This window comes from Antedon bifida, chromosome 7 (assembly GCF_963402885.1).
Source record: "Antedon bifida chromosome 7, ecAntBifi1.1, whole genome shotgun sequence".
Lineage (NCBI taxonomy): Eukaryota > Metazoa > Echinodermata > Crinoidea > Comatulida > Antedonidae > Antedon > Antedon bifida.
This window is the reverse complement of record NC_136232.1, coordinates 14,152,749-14,175,753: the sequence shown is the minus strand read 5'-3', so window position 1 is coordinate 14,175,753 and position 23,005 is coordinate 14,152,749. Positions and strand designations below refer to the sequence as shown.

General features: G+C 32.1%; 1 protein-coding gene across 1 annotated transcript in view; it reads right to left on the bottom strand.

Annotated features, from left to right (window-relative positions):
- The window catches only part of LOC144849194 (vesicular glutamate transporter 1-like), a 55,037-nt gene extending 33,237 nt beyond the window's left edge, over nucleotides 1–21,800 (bottom strand). The window contains exon 1 of the mRNA XM_078706235.1: nucleotides 21,445–21,800. Coding sequence (XP_078562361.1) covers nucleotides 21,445–21,533 — 89 coding nt within the window. The 5' untranslated portion in view covers nucleotides 21,534–21,800. The remainder of the gene's footprint in view (nucleotides 1–21,444) is intronic.
- Nucleotides 21,801–23,005: the final 1,205 nt, after the last annotated feature.

Sequence of the window (23,005 nt, the reverse complement as noted above, 5' to 3'; positions counted from 1 at the left end):
AAAAAAAAGTCAACAATCACGTGCTTTTAAGTTTTACTGAAGATAGTTAGAGAGGGCGCTAAATTTAAAATTATTATTATTATTGATATATATATATTGATATTTAGCTGAGTCTTAAGGACGATAAAATAGATTTGTATTGATACTTGATTGATTGTCACCGGGAACAAACTGACACTGAGGTTGTTATTCGTTGATGCCCTGACAGCCTAGGCCTAATGGCCGGCAGTTTGTTGTTGATAATCGTTGTTCTCCAGCAAAACCGACGGTTCCGCTAAGGAAATGGGTGCCTCAAAACTTGTCAACATATTAGATTAATTGTTGTTCAATCTTTCAAGAATGGTATATACCTGTTAAGTGGGTACTAGTGAAATACCGCCAGGTAGCATATAATCTTGCCAATAAAATATCCATCTCGGTTGGGAAGGGGGCAATCGAACTAAGCAATTACTATAGGCTACTGCGCGGTTAGAACAAAAAGCAGGTACAACAACAAATGGAATTATTTGCAGAAAGATCAGATTTATTTGGGGGAAAACCGCTAGCTATCATGTACTATTACTGCTGTACGATATATGGAATGTTAAAAGAAGGTTCATTAACCAATAAGCTAGATAAACTATAAATACTGACATAAGAAATCCATGTCACAATTTATCACTAGCGTATGTCATGTTATCTAAAATTAATCTACCATATATCTTTGGTTATTATCGTTTGATATTTTTTGATATATAAAATATGAATCGATCGTTGCATTCGACATTCTACACTTATTTGGGTGAAGACGACATCGTTTGTATAAGAAAACTGTCACAACTATTGGCAAAAGGATGTGGATTATGTTTCAATCACCTTCTGATAGACATAATCTTCACATATTCAATGGATAAACACAGTGGTATCTAAGCTGGAATCCGAAAAGGAAGGGTGACATTCTAATGCAATTATTATCAGAAAACGAGTCTCCCTGACCAGTGAAATCTTCCATTGGATGTCAATAGTTTTATGATTTTTGAATGTTTAAATTTAAACATCCTTTGACCAGTTCAAATAGTTCGTAAACATTTCTCATTCATTATAATAGCTTGCTTGCAACTATGCATAACGTGAATTGATATTCCTTCAATAACCGAAGCGAGGACTATCTATTAAAATTTTAAAATTTAAATATTTACGGTTGAACATTAAATATTCAAAATGGACTATTTATTACACAATGATTTATGAGCGCCTCAATACACAATGTCAGGAAATATACAATACAAATAATTTTATATCATAATCAAGAATATAGAAAATTGTATTTTGAAAAATTGCATCAGCGCATGGCAATTGAAATCACCAGAGGGACTTCCATTAACAGATATCGGCCACATCGTTTACATGTTATTCATGTGTTTGATATGAAAACCGTCTACCTTAGTAGTTTTTTGTCACTTTCAATAGAAAATAATGTAATTGATTTTAGTGTCCAATACTCGAATGGTGAATGTCTTATTAAAATCAGTACTGTATGTGTGTGTTCGTTCACTTTAATCATCAATGCCGCAAGTCACAGCAGTTACCGTTTCACTACTGTATCCGATATTCGTGACTTTTTTTGGAAGATCAAGAATGAAGCTGGCAGTGCCGTTAGAATATTATGTAAAATACGCTGCTAATGCCGTTACGCATAGGCCTACTTCTTTGGATTTTCTTCATTCATTCAAACGGATATGTTTAATTTCCCTATTTAATAATGTTAATAATATGTTTTAAGACTAAATATCAATGTACTGCAGCCAAACATGACAAGATACTGTACTTTTACATTTCATTTTCTTGGCGTATAAACATTATCATGTCTAATATTATTTCATAACATTACGATGATTATATGTTTGATTTGTCTAAAATACTGTTTCCGTATTTGTCGTATGCCACAATACATTCCTTACGTCGTAGTGATCTATCATTTTGTAAACCACCTTTCTAAACCAGTTCCCAACCGCTCTATCTAAATTACTACAGATGCTACAATTTTAATTTTTGTATGTGCTATTTTACCAACAGTGATTAGAATGTAGTAGGGCTCGATTAGCCTACAGTTTACCAGATCACTAGATCGATCATTCATGACTCATTTTTCTGTCACAAAGTGTGCTCTTCAAAAATGCACCCTTGCACACTGTATTCTCGTCGTCCAAAGTAATGGCTGTTAGCCCTAAATACAATTCAAACTTTTATAGGCCAACAGTACCGTACATTTATTTTCTGCTGACTACAACCTTTCTAATCTAAATCCATCCATTGTCAATGTGACTTTGTCATTTCAGGTCTTTCTGTGTTTATATCAATACTTAATTCTTCAAGTTAATACTTATTGTTTCGTATCTTTTACAATTCTTTTTTTTTTGTTTAGTCTATTGCTAAATTGCTTTCTAAGTCTGATCAATTATTTATAGCACGCCACCTTTGGTACGCTTAGTATGTGGCTCTCGACCATAATTATATTTTAATAAATAAGGTGTATCAAACGTACGAACTGCAGCAAAATGCTATACTTTGAATAAGGTAAAACAGATAAGTATACTTGGCCGTCTCTTCTATGTCAATCTTCATTTGTGATGCACGGCTAATGTATTACTTCACATTTTTTTGCAAATTCAAAGTTATTTAAGCAAGTGGGCCTACAGTTTACTCTCTTTATAAGTTAAAGTTATCATTGTCAATAGTTCGGTCAAGCAGTAGAAGAAAAATGAATTTTTATTTTATTTTAATTGCAAAGTCACAAGACACAGTCATTGGTGATCATACGTGGTAAGCTGTATTTCCCGTAGCCTACACGGTTAGGCCCTAATCACAACTAGAAGAAAACAATAATCCAGGCGTTAAACTTACTAAACATATAGAGAAATGGCTAACTAGACTTCTAAAATGAATTGGGTAACAATCATAACAAACCGTTTGTTATACACTAAACAATGTTTCCCAAGCCAATAATCTCTGGCGTATTTATATATTAAACGTTAAATAAAAAAAACTTACTATGGCAAGTTAGATTTTGAGAAAAGAAAACAACGGAAATTCGATGTAGAGTCTAGGTCCATATTGTTTGAGAGATATTAGGGTTTGGCCTAGTCTCATCACAACACTGAGTGCATGCTGGCAAGGATAACTACACTGTAGGTACAGTACAACCCAAAGGTTACACGACAGCACTATCTAGGTCATCTGTTTTTTCATTATTTTACTTATTAGAATAATACTTATTACATAGATATTTTGTGAAAATATAGGCCTATTAAACATGATGAGCATGAAGCGAAGAAGATTACTACTGTCTATTGATATTAAAGTCGTTGTTATTGGCATGTTATAGATTATTCCAAACACAAGTGAGAACTGTTATGCACAACTGCGTTTTCATGTTGAAGCGAACAATTTTCCACTGGGTATTCCGTTTACAATTAAAGTTGTACGGTTGACTAGGAAATGTATCCATCCTGCATATTTTAGGTCACTAGTTCGGTCCTCTGGAGGATCATAATTGTTTTATTCTTAATCTGATTTCATATTTTTATTTATTGTTGGCGGCAATTTCTTTTATGTTTTTTTTTCTGATAATGATGAATCACATGTATCAACACATACCGTAGATACATAAACATATCATTATACATATATCACTATTTTAAAATATCCATCCATGGACAACAAGCAAAGGTTAATATTAGATTATTCAAATTAATAATGTGCTGTGTTAATTAATTTAATTTGTTTTGTTTTTTATTTGATTTTACTACTGGTAACTCGACAAAAGTCCACATTAAATGTTGTTGGTCTAAACAATTACATCCTATATTAACTCAGATATACTGACTCTCTAAAAACATCACAATCATATTCCTTCAGGTCATGATCATATTACATTCGTAAAATGCCACGTGCATTCGATATTAACAACTTGTACTGATCAAATTCTTGATTTCTTTGTTTTATGATACATATTTCGTTGAAACACTTGCGTTCACCGCCGGTCTGCCATGGATCCGCAGATGGCCTACTCCTCAGTTTCCAAGTTAGCTTGAGTACTTTCCATTTACCCACTGGCAACAATTTGTGCAGGTACCGTACCATGAAGGTTCGAGCAGTAGCACCTCATACATGAGAATGAAAGTTCTGCTAGCTGTTTAGCAACCACACATAGATCATTATAATGCTTTATTGATGCAGTTATTAGTTATGCCAACATGTTACTTTTTTTGGTTAGTGGCAAGTGGTGAGACTGCATGATTATACATTTAACAATCCATGATGCTCTATTTAATATTGCGTACAAGGATGAACGGGCCTCAAGAAATATAGAAACAATTTAATCAATTCTTAAGCCAATTCTTAAACAATAAAGATGACAATAATTGTGAGGAGGTCCATATATATTAAAACAGATATTAAAATCTAGAATTGTAATTCCATTCTGTGATTAAGAAGGCCTAGGCCTACAGCATGATTCGGTGATATCTTGTGAATACCCAAAGTAGACTCAGGACTAATAAATCTAACTTACTGGTATATTTGTAGATTTAATGTATAGAATTGATGATTAATATTGTTTGATAAGATTTCTCTGACATTATAATTAGAAAAGTGCACTGTATTTGCCATTTCTAAAATTAACCGACACCTTCAGAGAGTAGACATATTATGTGTCAAAATTATTCATTGAACCAGCCGTATAAAAAGCTTGCTGAGCAATTCCAAGTGACATGTTTGCATTACTTTGTTCGAAAAACACACTGTTGGAGTAGATGAAACTTTAATCTAACATGAATAAAGCGCCTTCAAATATTGACAACGCATAGGTTACAGCGTGTTCATTAAATATTTGCCAAGTGTAGCGACGGGTTGGTCTGTTCGCTCCGATTTAAAAAGTAAATATATGTAATTACCGACTATTACTTGAATTTCTTACTAATAATCGCCAAATGAAACAGATACCACGGCTGCCGACTAATATTGATCGAGTGAATCTTGACTTCTTTGAAAGCAAATTTTGATGACATGATTCTGGACAAGGTGTTGTAAAATGAACAAAACTAAAGTTTATGCGATAATAAACGCGTGTGATGCGAATTAATAAAAATAAAACTACTGATAAAAGTTGTTGATGATAAGCTACGCCCTACTTTGTGATATGACAATATGATATGAAATAATATGTAATATTATAATAATAATATGGAAGATGTTGGAGCCGAATAAAAAATGAATATGGTAATAATAATAATAATATAAGGGATAGAAATATACAGTAACAGAACACTTGCACCATAATTTATGTTAAAGGTAAGAAAGATGAATGGATGAGAAATAGCATGCTGATAATGATGAAACAATAGTAATATGTGAATGAAGATTCTAATGATGATTATGATGATGACATTTTAAATAAATGGTTTGGCGTAAATATACATAATTAGATGAGCCAGGACAATACAAGGCCGTACAACTTTACAATCAAAATGTTTAAGTAGGTAAACATGTACTTTAAATTAATGTAATCATGTTGAAGGGGACTACATAGTATGCACTTATCTTGGGCCGTCTTTGATTATAGACTCTTGTGGTTAACGTTCCATTAACAACAATTGTATTGATAATAACATAAACCATATCAATGAGTAGACTATGCACAATGGGCATGGAACGTCTTTCAATGTTTACTATCATTTATCCAGACGTTACAAAGGGAAAGTTTGTATAACGTCTGGATGTGGACTGAAGCATAAGTCCAGCACTGATATCGATCGAGTGTATGCTGCAGAAAAAACTCTTCCTCCGGCATGATATCATTTGATCTAGTTTATACGAAAATGTGCTTCTTTCAGCTATCTTTTTAACTACTATCGTGACTTGATATTATCTTTGGAATAATCTCATGAATGTCTTGAAATTCGGTTAATAGTGTTCGGAAATTGTGATAAAATACAAACGAATGAACTCATTATAAAGCGATAATAGATCATTTCTGCAAGTAAATCAAACTTGGGTTTGTCTGTCTATTGACTATAGAAATGTAGTCTGTCTTCCTGGTTGAACTAGACATTCAGTAGGATTGCAGTTGAAATATAAGCCTATTATACAATATGCAAGACTGAGTAAAACTAATGTGTGATATTTTAGTCGCGTGCAAACTCGACTCTACAGCTCACTATGTCGGTCGGTCGGTTGGTCGGTCGGTCGGTCGGTCGGTAAACACTAACTAAAAAAATATATAAATATATAAATAAAATGAGTTTTAATTGAAAAAATGAATACAGTAAATAAATTTGGTCAAACAATAGAGATATGAGATGACTGTTAATTATTATTACAATTGTTTCACAATTGTTATTAGCGTTTAATTTCACGATGGAGGGGATATTAAAAAACGTTAAAAAATGTAATAAAGTGAATGTTTAACATCGCAAGGAAGTCTCCAAGCTGTCACATCGGTCTAGTATTCAGGTGTTTTATAAATTCATTTTCGACTCATATTATTTTTTGTTGTTGCTCTGTTTACAAACTTGAGAAACTATTCCACTGAGCATTATCTCAAACAACATGTTGCAATTGAGAAGGTCACCTGTGGGAATGATTTGCATCCTCAAAGTAATTAACTGTTCATTTAGACCTAACATAGCACAAACCCGTTGCTAATTAAGTACATGACTGATTTGAATGGCATAGTTCAAGTTATATATGTATTATTTTAGGTTGTAGGCCTATGTCTCACATTTTTGGGGGATATCACTTTTATTTTAAATGTAGTAAAAACAAACACTCACAATATTCAGAACAAAATAATGTGAATAACATTTTGAGATTAAAAATAACCTTGAGAAAAAAAAGTTATTATACAGTACGGTTTATGGAAATGGGGCAGACTAAACATGAAGTCAGTAAAACATTGTTTTGAACTACACTTCAAAGTAATTATATTATAATGTCATTATTCGGTTATATTCGGTTGCTCGATTAGACCTTAAAAACAATGCGTTTCTTTTTGCTGATTGAAACTCTAAAAGTGCTTATTACACCATTTATCACTGTCCCCACAAATGTTACGTTAATCACCATTAAACTAAATGAGTTTTATTTGCAATTTACTTTTAAGCGACATGCGGAATTTATTACCAGAGACCAATAAATAAATCGCCTTTAGTTTATTAGTACTTTATAACGGTAAATCGCATTGGATACTACTAGATTTTATGATCTAAAGACAATTTCAGTTTTAATATTATTTAAGATAGGTAAACTGTTCACAATTTGTGTGTAAACGATTTATTTATTTATTCTGCATGTGATAACACGTTTAGTATCCCAGTACTGATTTTTTTTAATGGATCACGGATACGCATATTGTACATTATGTAGCAAAAACAAGAAAATACACAATATTAATTTTTACAATTAAAATGGTTCAATAAAAAGCAAAAGATGTGAAATTTGAAAAAAAACGTTGTAAAGACAATTCATTGAATTTGGTTTGGAAATAGTGTCGTTACTTCGAGTGTCACTATAAATTCTAATGAAACATAATTAACGATGATGTAACAAAGGTATTTAGTATACTAATCGTGACGACGCAATACGTTTTTTACTTTTACCTAATAAGATGTTGGAGGAAAGGGCGTTCGTAACTATAAAGTAAACTAAACAGGTAAACGTGACAGATTAAACAAGATCGATTGAAATAAAAATGATATTGATTCATAAAACGTTATTTAGGTGTTGTTGTCAACGTTTAGTTATTATTTTACCTAAATGGTCCGTATGTTGTTGATATTGAATCGCCAATACTTATGATCAAGCATCTCCTAATCCAATAGCCTATATTTACAACTCCCTGATCCTAACATGTTTTATCTTCTATGCATTATTGTGTGGCTAAACGATTCGACTCCATAAAGTGAGGATATTAATTATAATTCTTGATTAAAAAACATAAATAAAAATGGGGGAAAAATAACGAAATTGTATATGAGCTCGATTTTAATTTATATTTTTTCTTTTATATTCTGAAAATTAGAAATTACGGTAACATAATGATAACAAATATTTTATTATTTTTGCTGGATCCTATATTATATATAACAAAATAAAGAAGAACCGCCATTAGCAGGTCGTGGGTATAATGACTTTCCTGTATTCAAATCAACACTCAATATCCGATACAATCAATAATATAGGCACCTCACGCTAGGTGACGTATTGTTTATATTTCATATATACGGATTAAAGACGATACAATTGTGACAGCAGGCGATAAATGCTAATTTGAAACCTTGAACTGTTTTTCGATAGCTTTACGAAGATAAGGTTTGCCTCATTGCAATACAAAGGTAATTTGAATGATAGACATGTGTGTAACGAGAATCATAAAGCTCTGTTTGAATAAGACACTATATGAATAGAGCATATACATAACATATATTAATTTTTAAAATTTGAAGAAAAAATGTAATTTGAAATTGTACATATATGTTACAATAATTAAATGCTGATTAATAATCTCTCTATTTTATGTATTTGAAATATGTTTTAATTCAATTAAAAGTCAACATCTTTATTGTTATTAAACTGGTCTGTTTGGCGAGACATGCCTAAATAATGCAAATTTTTTTAATACATTATAATCTTAAGTTATTATAAACCTAAATAGTAATTAATTAATAGATATAATTGCTATGATGATTTAATAAAAAAAAATAAAAACATGATTATTAACTTGAATAAACACTAAATAAACCAATTTGCACACATCTGTAGGAATGCTTACAGTTATTTACAAACACTTGAAACAGAAATGATGACATTTGTGGTTTACACTATAAAAAGAAAGGTTATAAATTATAGAATAAATTATATTTAATGTACCAATTAACCATGAACCATAACAACATAATGTTTTTGTAACATTTTACAGAAATTTGTGAATTTGCACGATTTTCAGAGTACAGTAGGCCTAGGTAATCAGTATTCTCTACACTTTCAATAACATGGCGTTGTCTCTCCAAGATGTGGTATGGTAGGCCTACCTGTACTGTACAGTATTACATTTGAACGTTTGATCATTACTTTAATGTAGTATATTCTAGATTTATTTATCTATTATGGTCTGCTACAGTATGTATCCAAGATGTACTAAAGATCAAACCATCTTAAGCTAATCGGATCGACTGTTCATTCATGACTTACTCTGTCCCCATAGGACTCTATACGAAAATACATGCGCCATCGAGATTTTGTAAATTAAATAATTTCCCGGGGGAAAATACGATTAGCTGCGGTCGGCGATCGGTGTTGTCTTCTGAAAGGTTATTGGGACGATAATTACAAATTGGAGTGGATTAAATGACCTGGCTTAAGAAATTTAATCACATTTCAAATTAAAATTATAGGAATGTTTAGACTATTGCATAGAAAAAAAACATATGATCAGTGAATAGTGTGACTGTAATGAGCAATTCATTGCTGATCCTGCCGGTTGTCCTGTTATTACTGATACTTTGTGCAGTTAACCATATTTAATATTATTATTGTTGTTTCTACCTTCCAATGTTGTATGTTATACTAAAGCGTTCAAGTTAAAAGTGGGGAGGAGAGTTTCATCCTCTGCACAAACATATCCTCGAAATAATTATTTGTATTTAAATCAAGTTCTCTTTTGTATATTATTATCCCTATATATTCCCCAACTGAAACCGATTAGCCAACCCATAAGCCACCGGCTGAGTGGAAGTTACATGTTATATAGACAGAACCATAAAGCAACATGTGAAGGATGACATACAGTTTACCCAAGCAACCACCCGAATGAATGTGGTATGTTATAAACCCAGAAACAGAAGCAACCAGTCAAGTGAACGTGGTATGTTAAACCTAGAAGCAACCGCCCGGATGAAAGTGGTATGTTATAAACTTAGAAGGAACCAGTCTTGTGAAAGTGGTATGTTATAAACCTAGAAGCAACCAGCCTGATGAAAGTTGTATGTTATAAACTTAGAAGCAACCAGTCGGGTAAACGTGATATGTTAACCCTAGAAGCAACCACCCGGATGAAAGTGGTATGTTATAAACTTAGAAGGAACCAGTCTGGTGAAAGTGGTATGTTATAAACTTAAAAGGAACCAGTCGGGTGAAAGTGGTATGGCCTAAACCTAGAAGCAACCAGTCTGGTGAATGTGGTATGTTATGAACCTAGAAGCAACCAGCCTGGTGAAAGTTTATGTTATAAACTTAGAAGCAACATGGAGGTAAAAGTGGTATGTTACACACTTAGAAGGAACCAGCCAAGTGAAAGTGGTATGTTATAAACTTAGAAGGAACCAGTCTGGCGAAAATGGTATGTTATAGGCCTAAACCTAGAAGCAACCAGACTGGTTAAAGTGGTATGTTATAAACTTAGAAGCAACCAGCCTGGTGAAAGTGGTTGTAATAAACTTAGAAGGAACCAGCCTGGTGAAATTGGTATGTTATAAACTTAGAAGGAACCAGTCTGGTGAAAGTGGCATGTTATAAACTTAGAAGGAACCAGCCTGGTGAAAGTGGTATGTTATAAACTTAGAAGGAACCAGTCTGGTGAAAGTGGTATGTTATAAACTTAAAAGGAACCAAACTGGTAAAAGTGGTATGTTATAAACATAGAGGCAACCAGCCTGGTGAAAGTGGTATGTTTTAAACCTAGAAGCAACCAACCGGGTTAAAGTTGTATGTTATAAACTTAGAAGCAACCAGCCTGGTGGAAGTGGTATGTTTTAAACCTAGAAGCAACCAACCGGGTGAAAGTAATATGTTATAAACCCAAACAAAAATGACGCAGCCGAGTGAAAGCTGTGTAGAATAAAACCATTGGAAGCATCCAGGGGAAACCTAATTGGATAATCCCGGAAATATAACACAGAAGCAAGCAGAAGGTGAAACTAGGGGTAACCCCAGATGCAATCAACTGGTAATAATTTAATGGTGGAAACTCAAAAGCAAAAGGATGACAAGGATGAATAAACCACCCAACAAGGTGACAATTGAAAGATTGATGTTAGAAAATCAAAACTGGGATTACCAGATCTCGCCTTGTCATGTGTCCTAACGGCACATTGATCCAGTATTCTGATAATTCATACGGACCAGTCTGTATTTATTTTCTAATATTCAAGTTTTATTATTTCATTCTGTCATCTTTCTCTTCAACAAAACTTGCAGGAATTCGAAACATCGAGTGAAGATTAAAGTTATTATTAGAATTAGACTTATGAGCTGGTGATTTACGACAAACAATTTCATTTATTGAGATTATTGCTTATTACCGCATACTAAACAAAACATTCTTTGCAAATTTTCTTTTCTACAATTTTCACGACATGCAGTCGGATTGCAATTAAAATAAATCATTCTCTTTCTTTATTTCAGAATTCCGTAAGCCTTATCTGTGAAGTACCAACACATCACGCATTGAATAAATTTGAATACACACGACTATTTGGCACCTATACTCATTAATGCAATGACCTATATTAAAATAGTTGAATTCAAAAGCAATATTCGTTATTATTTTTACCAATTAGTTTTACTTTACGGTCAAATTATTTCACTTTCATACAAGTTTAGTAGTTGAAATATATTGCATGTTACGTCACTAATCTCACGTGAAACCTTTTTAAAATAAGCATTACGAGACAGTTTAAGTGGGCGAAGTTTTCAATTGTTCTTTTTTTATATATTGTACAATATTGGATTGAGATTTAATATTTTCTATCCAGTGGGCTCGATTGGCTTCCAACAAAATTAATTAATCAATTAATTATGGTTTAATTAGGGTTGAGTTGGAAAATAACCATCGATAATTGGACTTTGATGGCTGACGAGAGAGTTCCAAGGCATATGTAGCAAAGTGGTTACCTTGAAACTTATTTTTCCATAGCATTATAAAATATGCAAAGACCTTTTGTTGATTTGATTCGATTTTAATCCTGAACGTTCGGCGGTGTGCCTAAAGTCGATTAGGCCTACCGTATACTATCTAAAGTTCCCGTCTGTGAAATCGAAATGATATGATTGCTCCTTTTCTGTTTTTTTTGGAAAGTTGTTATATTGTCGTTACCAGGATATGTATCTGAACATCATTTCCTTTTCAGAAAGCAAGACCAAGCCACTTTAAAAGGGCCCGTTCAGGTGCTGTTATTTACCCGGGTAAGTTGACTTCATTGCTAACTTTAGTGCATACCGACTTAACTAAGAAGCAATTTCTCAAATTTCAGTGTATTATTAGACTTATGTGGGATAGAAGCGACATGGATCTACAATGATGGTCGTTGATTTGTTGGTTGGTTGGTTGGTTGGTTGGTTCGGACGTTAATATGAAGTAGGCCTACCAATCGTAATACATAAATAAGGTTTAGTATAAAGTGGAATATTGTAAAAGAACTGCAGCTAGCTATAAATATTAGAAAGCATTTAATATATCATAAATTGATTAGCAAGACTAGTTACCTATAACATAATATTGAATATGTATACACTATATGATAAATGATACCTACAAAATCACGCACTGGAAATTCTAGTATTAATTTATTTCTAATCATGTCATAGAATAATTGTTGACAAGAGTGTTCATTAAAACCACGTGATTTGCGTCGCTTCGTTCTATATAATTTTATAGAGGTATTAATACAAAGCTGGCTTGCGTTTTGATGGATCTGTACAATGTCAAATTTAAAAGGTAATGCATATTTTAATTATTGTATTTTAGTGTATTTCTTACACAATACTTTTAACTTATTTTAGCTGATGGTCGATGTTTGTTGTTTTGCCAAACTTAATTATCATATAATATGTATAATATTATCAACCTTTTGCTTTTCTAGAAAGTCACGTTTTCAAATTTATAAAAATAAACACTTAAAACTAAACTTAATAAATACCTGTTTAATAGTACTATGGGCCTATTGTTTAGAAGATGAGCAAAACAACATGGGTTTTAAATTAAAGAAATATTCATCACATTCACCTTTCTTCATATTTCCTAAAAATAGCAGCCGATTATCTTCAGTGTCTTTTATAGGGACAATAAACTGCGAGTCTGAGATATTCATATCAAGGGACGGCAACATGTTCATCCATAACACATGTATGTCATTTTTAGTGTATTTGAAAAAGAGATTACTCTATACAGTATGTATTGAGTGTTATGAGAATCCATGTGAGACAAGAAACTGCACGGACTATATTGTATCTTTACATAATACCGTACAATATTCGGGTTGAATTTGATACTACAGTGCTATTATTTGTTATTGTATTTCTATTGCAATGAATACGATTATAATCAGATTACATAACGAAATAAGCAAATTGGCATATTGTTTTTCATTTGCTCACTTAATTGGGCTTTACGAGTTAAACCTGAAATCAATATTTCTGTTATAAATGACCGTGAATTGACTTAAGGATTCGCTATTTCCATTGCACATTATCGCAGACAATTATTCATTAAACAAATTCATATAAATAAATCATGATATTACCATTAAACATATTTTCATCTGAACGATTACAGAAAGTTTGCACTTTATCCGCATAAAATCTACATAACTCTGAAGAAAATACCATAAAATACTACAGAACTATTTAAAGCAATTGATGTTTGTTTTGTCCGGTTCTACATGTGAAATATGACAGACCTACATTCGGTTTTTATCGTGATCAATTATTGATGTTTGGACTGCAGTTATGTCGTATTTACATGGAGTATATTCGCTGACGAGGACTTGTTTGCGCTTGACATGAGAGAAGTAATAAATTGCTATACATAAACATCCCGAAGGAATGCAAATCGACTTACTCGGAAGGCATAGGCATACTATTTGCATTTAGTGATTAAAAACCAAAGGTTATCAAATAGTAGTTAAATTCAAAAGGGAGATGATCATAAAATCGGCAGCTTCTTCCAAATCGAAACCAATCCGATTCGTTTCCGTTCGGAATCAAACCAAGGGCATCGATTGATCATGTGTTAATATGTTGAGGATAAGTTTTCACAGTGGAAAAAATGCCGAAATATTGTATCTCTCCTATCATTCGACAATGACGTAATGACGGCAGACATGAAATACGGTACTTTTTGTATGTAGAACATCTTAAGTGTTTCTCCTGAGAAAAAGGTTGCCACCTTTAAGAACAGTGATTGATTGAGAAAGAAAGAAAAAAGAAGCAAAAACTTGGTCAAAGATAAGTAAATTGATAAATGTATTTGTAACAATGGTAGCATGTTACCATGCTGATATTATTGGCCAAAACAAACAATTTGTACGAACAAATCAATTGACCAAGACATACAACTCGGAAATACCTTGCTAACCATATTGTCACCCGACACAGACAAGGAAAGTTTTAGGTACCAAAGTGGTCCTTATCAGTGTTTCAACGCCCGCGCACGTGAAGTTGTTCGTGTTGTTTTGTGGTTTTACTAATGAACGTATTAAATATGTTATTTTATACAGTTATACTATATTCAGCATGTCTTTTTGTCTCAAAATATCCAAGCACACTTCGTCTCATTTTACTTTCTACGTCTCTGGAGCCACTAGGTAATCCCTTACTTTCATAGGTAATTGGATCGAATTAATGAAGCAGGACCGATCTACTTCCACTATGCATGAATCCAATATGCACTATCAATATATAATTAATGAATTGGTAGACTCGGTTTGAATCTAGGGATTAAATAAATTGCAACGTATGAGATAACGTTTGAATAAGGTGTCTGACTAATACTCTAGGCATGATAGTGATGATGAAAATGACGATAGCACTTTAAATTGAAAAAAAAATGATGAAGATAATATTGATTGTGATTTTATGATATGGCGAATGCGATAATAATAATAATAATAATTTTTTCAAAGATAATTTGTGATGATACTGACGAAGACGTGGGAGTATGATGGTACCCCTTCGATGACGACCAAGCTGTTTTGTGGTCAGTATTGTATTTTTATCGTATAGTTATCCGAAAACGGACGGAAGTAAATTTAATTGAGGTTTTCAAAGTATTAGATTTCCTGACGTATTCGTCACATCGAACGAATAATAAAAATATTAATATTTATGAATTAATAGATTGTTGGGCTATAATATTGTTTGTGTATTATACACTGCGATTATTTAAGCCTTTTAGGTATTGGAATCACCAAGGTTCGCTTTTAGGAGCCTATTAACACATTTATGTGGAATTACTTATAAATATTACAATATGATGAAGTTTATTGTAAGTGGTAAAACGTGACAGTCTGTGACATAATTGATGCGTCGTTTCTACCGAGTCTCTATGTCAACCGTATCATCATATTATTTCTTGTTGGGTACCTTTTTTCTTGGTTAGTATTTTATTTACTATTTACTATTTTATTCATTTGTTCTAATTCTCAGATTACTTTTGTGAGTACAAAGTAAAGTACAAAAACAACTTCAATTAACAAAATCTGCTAGTTGGTACAAATAAAAACACTGAGTGAAAGAGTAGCATTGCTATTCTGAGGTTTTCCAATTATAATACATGCAGGTCTAAATAAAAATAGAAAAGATCATGGTTTAGGAGCAACACTGAAAACTGTAACACTGAACAAAGGAATACCCGATAGCAAATAGCTGGTCAACTCTAAAGCTAAAAATAAATAAAATGCATAGTTCCAATAATGTTTTTATGGAGAAAAAATATTCGGTATATGCAAAATAAAGATATTTGGTCATAAATTCTCAAAATGGAAAAGGTGAACCTATAAACCATCAAGCACAAAATTGAGAATGCAATATGTAATTGTAAAGATCTACAAAGATGAGAAATGTAGATTTTACCGATACTAACTATAAATGTCCTAACATAAACTTTAGTGCTATTTCTCTTTCTTCATCAACATGTTATCGCGCTGAACAGTACTGTTTGATGTACATCACTTATAAAAAAAGAACAAACTATTTTATCTCTAAGATGTTTGCTAATCAGTTGTCCTTTGGGTATTTCGTTTAGTAAAATTTGTTTATTCAAGCTATTTTTCCTTCATTTAACAACATTTCCTTTATTTGTAAAACTACCAGGGCAACATAATTAAGTAAATATAAGTTGGTTGTTATTGGTCGAAAGTAAGTAACCTCTTCTCGACCACCCTGTGTATTATAATCCAATAACTGCTCTCTATTGCACCAAGAGTAATTTCTGGAAGATAACGATTGAGCGAACAAATACATTTAAATCCCGTTAAGTGCAAATTAGATACTTACTGTGGATGAGTTTGAGCATTTACCGATAATGCTTAGCCAATTTAGTGCACATTTCCATTCTTAGTGAATGTTATCTACATATTGTTTTTAAACAGGCTTAAGAAGAGTACCGTACTTTAGCCGAACCATACGACTATTAATGTCCAAAGAATAGATAACATTTTATATTGTGTTTAAGTTGTCCCTTTTTGTGTACAATCTGCATGCGCTGTCTATTGATTTATGTTACCATTGGGATATTGTTAAGTTGCTTCATAAAAGGACAATCATTGAACGCAATGAAAACCAAAAGGTCTCAAATTGTTATATTTCTTTGAAAATAATAATAAAGTATTGTTTTTATTTTTCTATCTATATTTCTGATATGATTTATTGCGTGTTTTATTTGTATGTGGCATCGTAAATAATAGAAGATGTTCTCTATGAGATAGATTATCTTTCAGTTGACTAGATTACAACGAGGTAATGTCATACGAGTCTACTTGTTAATAAATCTGAATTTATTACAATTGCGGATGTTTAATCATATTAATATGCAAACTTGTTTTAAATATCTGTCAAAAACAAAACACATAACATGTAAACAATAATTGTTTTCAAAATATAATTATTATGAATTTTGATAAAAACAATGCAGGTGTTTTGGTGAGCAAAGTGATACAAGTAGTATCTGCCGCTTTCAAGAGAGGGGATTTAAATGTCCAATGACTATTCATTTAAAAGTATTGGCAATTATCAATTAAACGTTAATAAACGTTTTGTTTAAAACAAAATTAATTAATTGGTTTAAAATGCTTTAATCAGATGTGTGCCTCAATAATTCGGTAAGGTTCATTTGTGTTGATATTATATTTCATAATGATGGAATGTATGGAGACATGACAGTAGCTACAGTTATTAAGAACAAGAATATGACAAATATGGGCAGTTTGTGCTGTGGTATTAATCATATTATTTGGTAATGTCTTGAATCTTGAATTTAAATTATATTAAATTAGCTGATTAAGCAGTTATTTTAACTTTGATTATTTAACTTTACGATGAGTATACACTATCAGCATCACTGAACAGCACTATGTAATTAACTCTTTTAAGATTCTTGTCTATCGAACATTCATGGAGTAATAACGATCGCAATCTTAATGAATAAAATATTTGATTTCCCCGAAGCACCCAAACTGAGTAAAAAAGTTAATTATTTATAAAGAACTTCACTTTTATCCAGTTATGAATAATGTATGAGCGTTACAGTCACGTAATTATGGAATATTGTATTTCAAAGTACTTCATGAAATGTATCAATTTTACACCGTCGTAGGCTGTTAGAGGCTACTTATAATAAATGTCGTTCATGCCTTAAGTAAGGTATACTTAATTGGTAACAATAGTCTTAATTAAGTAAACTATATCAAATATGAATAATTAGTGTACACTTTAAATTACATTGCCTTCGAGTCTCCATTTAAAGTAACTAAATAATTGTAACAATTATCTAAACCAGTTTTTAAAAACAAAAATAAGTTACAGTATTCAAATTTGACAATGACATTGTGTTTTACCAACACCTCCGCATTCTTATACGTGCCATCATGCAGAACTGCGGATAAAATGCAATGCAATCTGTAATAATTTGAATTTGCTGCCGAACTACGACTTTGAAACGTGTGTGTCTGAACCAAGTGACTAAAATGATATTAAAAACTAGACTAGTGACATATTGCACGGTTGTGCTGGACCAAAGAGCTACTGTATTTGTCCAGGGATCTTCCCTGATTTGTCCACTATTCTCGAATAATAACGCGCGCGCACTTCACTGATGATTTCTTGGTATGCCTACTGTATCTTTATACATAAAAGTTCGATGATACAAAATCACATATGTATCACATCTTTATTATAGAAATTATTTAAAAGTTAGATATCAAAAACAATATCAAAAGTGACACTGTATTTTTGGAATTGACTATGATACTAAAATGACTATACCTACAGCAATTATGACAATTACCTGCATAAGAACATTGATCTGCTAGTTTCACAGGTTTGTGTTCATTTTGTGTAAATAATGCCCCATGGTTAAATCTTGAATCATATTTCGATTTGTACTACAGTACATTAATATGGGGATGGAAGAAATACATTTGAGCATATGAAATGTCTGCTGTTCAACCATATAGTGTTTGAGTCTAAAGCGTGAGTTGCCGCCAGTCTGTAGGCCTATTAGTCCTTAATCGTGTGTTATATCCTACGCATTTTAAACATAATCGGTTGCCGGTGTTTCCGCATCATGTCATATACATACAATTTTTATAACCTTGATAGTATTTTCTATATAAATATACCCACATATATAAAGAGATTACAACTAAAGCTGAGCACTGTATTGTAATTTTTTTTTAAATACTATTATATAACTAGAACATTTTTGAAAAAACCCAGCCAAAATGTTGCAATTGTTAAATAATATTGAATGTAAAAGACAAATTTAAAGGACCACTGTTCTACAAGGCTTTTATTTTTTTGTTGTAGATTTCATTTATCAAATTTCTTTTTCGTTCACCTACCTCTTCTATTTTTATATATCTAAGCTAAAAAAGAATTGGTACCAGATCTTATAAAATTCATCTTAGCCATCCGAAGTAATGGAGAAGATTCGAAGGTGTCAATAATCGGCAAGATACGTTTGTAACCATTATTGCTGATTCTACGTTTACAAAATAGGTCATGTATTCGAGTTTAGAACACATCGATACAAGATCACATCGTCTTAAAATCTGAATAATGTTTTATTTATACGTTCAATGAAATGCTGATTTTAAGTTCGTGTTGCAAAATCTAGTGCGGAATATCTGTTTAGAATACTACTGTATAAAATCAAATCGTGTGTAAGACACTCTATCCGGCCAGTTGCTACGGGATATATCATTCAAGGTACGGATTCGTTTATAGTTACGGAATGGAGACTACATTGTACAAGTACGCTGATTGACACACGGATTATATTTTGTAATAATGTCCGTAGAGTAATATTGCAACTTAATAACGTTACGTAATCTTTTGTGAGAAACATTATTGATACTTATTTCAAACTTAAATCTTTGTAGTTGGAGAGCGCTTTAATTTTAATTTACGTCAAATAATCAATAGGTTGTGCTCGATACTGAACCCACGGATTTCTTCCGCCTTTTTGTGTCGCATTAATAATAACTCAATTTCTCAGTTGCATTATTTTTAATTTGATTGGCTATTGCCAATGATGTGTTATGATAGTGCTAATGATGATCATGTAGGGATATCATTGTAATTATCTAGTGGGTTACACACCAAAAAGCCACTGTCAGGTGCTGTCCTTTAGAACCTTTCAGAAGGCCTTCGAGCTCCGAAATTCACATCACTGCGATTTTCTAGAATACTGGCTATTCACTCCACAATGGCGCAAAAACCAACGGTCGTTATATACATTTAATGGTATTTTTGCTGGCCATAAATTTGAACATTATTTTTTGTCAAGCAAACATAAATATATATCTCATTATACAATGTGTTTTGTAGATCAGGCTATGGCACAAGCTAATATAAACGAATTTTGCGGCAATAACCAAAGAATATCAATATGATTCTAAAGCGTTTCATTTCTATATGTCTTCTATTTCTATTTCGTTAAGTTAGTCTACGTAGACCTACGTACATTTGTTTCTTATAAGATAATTAAAACGGTTGATGCCAGTTTTGAGAGCTAATAATATGTTGATTAAAGTTATTTAAACGGTTCTCTTTGTTAAAACTGTATTTTGTATCACCTTAACGCTGCCAATTCTCTCATCATAATATTCATTCATTCATTATTCACAGGTCCATTTCTTTAATTTGGCCTAATCGATCCAAGGTTTCGTCCATATTTAGTTGAATTAATTATACTGTTGTATGAAGATTTCTTATTCCGAGTTAGCTCAAGAAAATAAAAACACTAAGTTGATGTAACTGTAGAAGTATGTTTGTAAATTGTAAATGTGGTTCTGATGTTGTGCTAATTTCGTTTGTGGAGAAATTAATTTGATTATGAGTTAGTACAATAGACTTGTAATAAATACTAGTATGGTAGTATTTACTGTTGGTTATGCATTGTGTTTCATACTTTGAATTAAACAGAGTAAGTTAATAATCCATGATCATCGTCAATAAAGCAATTGATAAGTAAAGTAATAAATCTTCACCTCCATTTTTATCCAACATCAGCATCAAAATACTCTGCTTACATCAAACGTAAGGATTCCACATTTGTTAATAAAATGTTTAGCACGAAATTAAAATATAACGAAGGTTACATTTATCGTTCTGTTTTCGCTGTTCAGATTTAAATTCTTTCTTTTTATCAGCACATTTACACTTTTAACTGTCTGATTCACAAATATTATTTTGAAATTATGGTTGCAAATAATTCAAATTGTAATAATATGGTATTAATCTTTAGCTGAAAAGTTGGATCGATACAGCACGGCATTACATTGCACCAATGCGGCATCAAGTTATTTTAATAACATAACCAGATCATTCCGATTGTGTGCTTCGGCCAAAAAATTAGAATCACGTGTTTACGCAGACGCAAAAATCCTGCTATTGTTTTCATATTTAAAAATAATAATAATAAACAATATACATTTTGAAAGGTTATATTGTCGCTTTCTATCAAGATCATTTTAACAAGGGTTTATCGACGAATCTGTATGCGTGCTAATACTGCAGGAATAATTCATATCGCCTTTCTAAATACGCTTGACTGATAATAACTAGTCACTGTGTTAACATACACACTTTTTAAAGATAATATACATGTATGTACCATGAATATCACTGTGTAATATGGTTTGAAAATTGTAGTATTATTGGAAAATGTAAAATATAAGAAGCATTTCCACTATATCTACAAAATACTATAATGGGCATGTATACATAAAGGATTCGCTCGTTTTTCCTTAATATGTAATATTATTAGCACTAATGCTCCTATGTTTTACCATTAGGCCTGATAACCTCGTGAAAAAATGTAATTATCGCATTCTAAGTGTATTTTAATTATGTTTTGTGAATTTTTTTAAACAAACATATTGACATAAAATAATGAGTTCCGTGTCTTACCTTTCAATGGATACGTTTATAAATTCCTTAGCTTGCTGTCCACCACTACCAACTCTCTCTCTAAGTGTCCTCATTGCATTAGTTGCCATGTTCTTGAAAGCAAAATTCCAATCTACGTTGGTTTATAGAGCATTTATTATTGAGCGTTAAATGACAGACTCTACTTTAGAGGCCCAGGGCTAAACGAGTAATAACAGAAATTAAATTATCTTCGAATACACTTTTATAGAAAATCTAAAACACTGTTAAATGCAGCAATAATTTGTGATGTCAATGAAACCTTAGCTTTGGCAGAGGTAAAGCGCACACGACTTGAGCTGTACTGTTGGAAATAGATTACGAAGTGAACCCGCTCTTAGCTCAAGAAGTTATTGTCCGGTTTAGTTCTATCGCACAGCCTGTGCGATTAGTGCTACCAACCATAAATAGCTAACCTATCCACAGTTTTGGTTCAAAATAGTGCCAAAGTATCGTGAGAAGATGCAATTATTAATATTCTTCCGCGTAAGTAAAGATTGCTTTACTTATCGTGATTCTAATTGGTCGAATCGTAACCATCAGTTATAATATTGTAGCCAATGAAAGCTCATTGATATAACTTCAGCTGACTGCCACAACGGTGTTCGTATTGCATACAAAATAATGTTTGAAGTAGTATGTACGTCTGCGCTATAGTTTAATTATACGCTATTAATGTGTGTGACGGTACGTATATTCACTTCCTAACCTTGAGGCCTGGCTAGGCTATTCTTAACAGATTATTTTTTTACAAATGGATCCCATTGCATAATCGCAAGTTTATCAATTAATTACTACATTCATATTCTCTATGTAATTACAATGGGCGGATAATTCGATCGTCCTTCCACCTTAGAGTACATGCGCTTGTGTTTAGCTAAACAGTGTAATGCTATTAACAAGAGAAAAACATTCATTAAATAGGAATTATGTATTTGCATCGTTTAAGATTCATCTCATAAGCTAATCCGGCTATATTTATTACGTCAATGTCATCATATTATTATAATAAATAGTATGGATTATAATTTGTAGTATGCCAATCATCTAATGAGATATCATATCGATCAGTATCAAGTGGGGAATGATGTTGTACCACCGTATAAAATAAACCTAGAACAAAGACACCCATGAGTGGGTTGTTATAATAGTAATATAAATCTATCAAATTATTAATTTCTTCATATTTTAAATGGTATCATCATTTTCTAAAGAAAGATCGCTTACAATAAGAGCTGTCTTTACGTAACCCAATCTATGTAGGCCTTTAAAGTTTCAGTAAGCTATACTCAAATCAGGGACGAATGGATGTAGGTCTGTATAGTTACGTAGTATGCCTTATTTGTACATTTACATGTGGTTCACGTAAAAGATTGTCTTAATTGTTATTTAAATTACAATAAATAAATAAAATTGGTCAGTTTATAGACATTATAAACTAGGTCTCGTGTGCCAAAGTGGACTAGGTGTTACACTTTCATCTAATCCTCCTTTAAGGCACTCGATTATCGGCACTATATTTCCAGTATCATAGGGAAATTCG